The sequence below is a fragment of the Zerene cesonia genome, chromosome 16 (genome assembly GCF_012273895.1).
Source record: "Zerene cesonia ecotype Mississippi chromosome 16, Zerene_cesonia_1.1, whole genome shotgun sequence".
Classification (NCBI taxonomy): domain Eukaryota; kingdom Metazoa; phylum Arthropoda; class Insecta; order Lepidoptera; family Pieridae; genus Zerene; species Zerene cesonia.
This window is the reverse complement of record NC_052117.1, coordinates 8,855,937-8,859,291: the sequence shown is the minus strand read 5'-3', so window position 1 is coordinate 8,859,291 and position 3,355 is coordinate 8,855,937. Positions and strand designations below refer to the sequence as shown.

General features: G+C 39.9%; 1 protein-coding gene across 1 annotated transcript in view; it reads left to right on the top strand.

Annotated features, from left to right (window-relative positions):
* LOC119833081 (V-type proton ATPase catalytic subunit A) overlaps positions 1-3,355 on the top strand; it is a gene marked incomplete at its 3' end in the record, with an annotated part of 10,038 nt that extends 6,683 nt beyond the window's left edge. The window contains exons 9-14 of the mRNA XM_038356953.1: positions 95-310; positions 977-1,136; positions 1,872-1,941; positions 2,299-2,435; positions 2,776-2,965; positions 3,269-3,355. Of these exons, the coding sequence (XP_038212881.1) occupies positions 95-310; positions 977-1,136; positions 1,872-1,941; positions 2,299-2,435; positions 2,776-2,965; positions 3,269-3,355 (860 nt within the window). The remainder of the gene's footprint in view (positions 1-94; positions 311-976; positions 1,137-1,871; positions 1,942-2,298; positions 2,436-2,775; positions 2,966-3,268) is intronic.

The window sequence follows — 3,355 nt, the reverse complement described above, 5'->3', positions numbered from 1 at the left end:
GATAATTTTAATTATAATTCTTGGAGAGAATTTACTTAAATGTTAGTAAATGTCAGATAAGCGTGTCTAGCGTGAGTTTGTGTGTTTGTGTCAGGCATCACGCTGTCGGAGTACTTCCGCGACATGGGCTACAACGTGTCGATGATGGCGGACTCGACGTCGCGCTGGGCGGAGGCGCTGCGCGAGATCTCGGGGCGGCTGGCGGAGATGCCGGCGGACTCGGGCTACCCCGCGTACCTGGGCGCGCGCCTCGCCTCCTTCTACGAGCGCGCCGGCCGCGTCAAGTGCCTCGGCAACCCCGACCGCGAGGGTGCGTAATGCGTATCTCCCGTCTGTGCACGCCTTCACCGCTTTACGGAAACGAAAAGAGGACGGTTTATGTGTATTAGACTAGTTCGAGCTTATCGCGTGCGAAAGCTAGTGTGCAGCTAATTCAATAAACAGTCAAAACCCAATTGTGTCCAATAAGTGCAACGTCATTATTTACGTAAAATTTCATAAGTGACTCCATTCATGTTTACAATACTAAAATTAAAATAAATTTATTTCTACAGTGCTGATTATTGCCAAATTAAGGTTATTTATGGAAACAGGATAACTTAATATTATTATAAATACTAAATAAATAATCATTCTTAACATGAAGTTTCCTAAGTCTATCCATCCATATATCAATTTCTAGTCACGTTGCTTGTCCGCGATGGACTCCTAAATTACTCTACCGATTTTACTTGAATGTGCACACTATGTGCAATTTGATCCAACTTATAAGATAAGATATAAGATAGATATATTATAACTATTCAAAACTTGTGCATTATATTGTAAATTACAATCTGACGAGATAAGATCTGGCCCATGTCATTTTCACATAATCAGAAATAAAGATAATACAACAACTACACATAATTCCTTAATATTATCATAACTATAAGCACCTGCACCAATAACCTGATCAATATCTCACCATGTCCAGGTTCGGTATCCATCGTCGGTGCCGTATCACCCCCCGGAGGTGACTTCTCGGACCCCGTAACGGCAGCCACGCTGGGTATCGTGCAGGTGTTCTGGGGGTTGGACAAGAAGCTGGCCCAGAGGAAGCACTTCCCCTCCATCAACTGGCTCATCTCCTACAGGTGGGTCCGCTAGTGGGTGTGGTCAAGGAACCCAATCATGATTGAATCTATCCAATTGCAGAAGATATTTTGTTGTGTGTGCGCAAGCGCCATGTTCATTGTTCCATTCTAGTTCATTAGTATTTCATAACTGTTATAGACCTGCAGGATGGTAGTAATACAAATTTGGGCTAAGCATAATAAATATATATTTTTTTATATTTAAAAGGGGCTTAAATTTATAAATTTGCACGAAATATATACAGCGTTTCATAATTACATCCGGCTCGAAGGACCATTACATTGAACAACTTGTATGCTAGAAACAGATTACAATATAAAATTAAGATCATAAATACTGTATCTATAATTATCTGTGTATAATTTGTAACTGATTAAAAAGACGTACAATTTCCAAGGCTTGTATATAAACTCAAACTCAAATATTTATTTATTCAATTAGACTTCTTCTAGAAGCACTTTCGAATCCCCATAGGATAGTTATTAAAATTTAGCACTGTTTTGAAAACCAGTTTCTGTAGAGAGCTGGCAACAAACTCTGTTGTTGCTCATTTCAAATCATGTCAATTATACATTGTAATATTACGTATTAGGTAATTATATTAATATGATAATAATGATGCTACAGAATTATCCCATCTACATCGTTTACTTAAAACCCATATTATTCATATTGCATTTCGTTTTAAGAGCTGGAATGAAATAATAAAATGCATTATAATATTTTGTTCGCAGTAAGTACATGCGTGCGCTGGATGACTTCTATGACAAGAACTACCCCGAATTCGTACCTCTCAGAACAAAGGTTTGTACCTCTTATTCGTAATTTGAATTAGTTTTATTTTATCTATGTATTTTTTAATGTTTGATTTTTATTTTTTATTTTTAACATTTCAATTTATCAATCCTTTTAGTAAGAGTGATCAATGTGTTATTACCAGTATAAAAAGTAAAAAGTATTTGCTTTTTTTAAGTTCTTCGATTTTATTAAGTAAATTAAGGCACAACCACTGAAAAATTGAATGGAACTGCAGTTATGCTTTGTAGGGCTTTTATGTATATCACGAGGTGGCATTCGAAAGAGCGCCTTTCGCCTTTGTATTATATACAAAGGCGAAATGAAATTTCAACAAAAAATTAATGAAATCCAATCGTAAACCAGGTCAAGGAGATCCTGCAGGAGGAAGAGGACTTGTCAGAAATCGTACAGCTGGTCGGTAAGGCGTCACTCGCCGAGACCGACAAGATCACACTCGAGGTGGCCAAGCTGCTCAAAGATGACTTCCTGCAGCAGAACAGGTGAGTGGGGACATCCTATTGGATGTTAGAACTAATCAGTTGAGCTGAGAACATGTTAGGGAGTGATGAAATTTTTTTTTTTGCAAGGTCTTTTAAAACCATTGTAGATTTGTTAAAGTGACAATATCTTCAGTGGTAAATGCTGATTGTTCAATGATTTAGGAAATTCTTCAAATGAGCAGATTATGTTATCTCATTTGGTGTAAACATTATTTTTTTATTTTATGATACAATAGTGGAAAAATCACTTGAAATCTTTAGTCTGTTAAGGATAAGTGTTTTGTGTTGTTATGATTATTTTAATTCTTCAATAATGAACAACAAATGTGTACAACTCTAGCTACTCGGCGTACGACCGCTTCTGTCCGTTCTACAAGACGGTGGGCATGCTGAAGAACATAATCTCGTTCTACGACATGTCGCGGCACGCCGTCGAGAGCACGGCGCAGTCGGACAACAAGGTCACCTGGAACGTGATCCGCGACGCCATGGGCCCCGTGCTGTACCAGCTCTCCTCCATGAAGTTCAAGGTGAGTCGCTGCTCCTCCCCCTCGCGGCACCAGCGCAGCACCAGCGCGGCAAGCTGTTGCACTAAGTTGAAGCACCCGTGCAGCTGTTGAATAGTAAAGGGCCAAAGGCGGACCCCTGCGGCACTCCGCGACTCCGTAAGATGTATTAGACTTTTATTTAAATGCTAAATAAGCAGATTAAATGTGGATACTTAAACGTTTTAATATAATTGCTATGTTGATTTTGTCAAGTCGTGTCCAAAAGTGCCACAACGTACTCCAATCCACGTATACAATGTGTAACCGTACCGCAACGCTCCGCAGGACCCAGTGAAGGACGGCGAGGCTAAGATCAAGGCGGACTTCGACCAGCTGCTGGAGGACATGTCGGCGGCCTTCCGCAACCTGGAG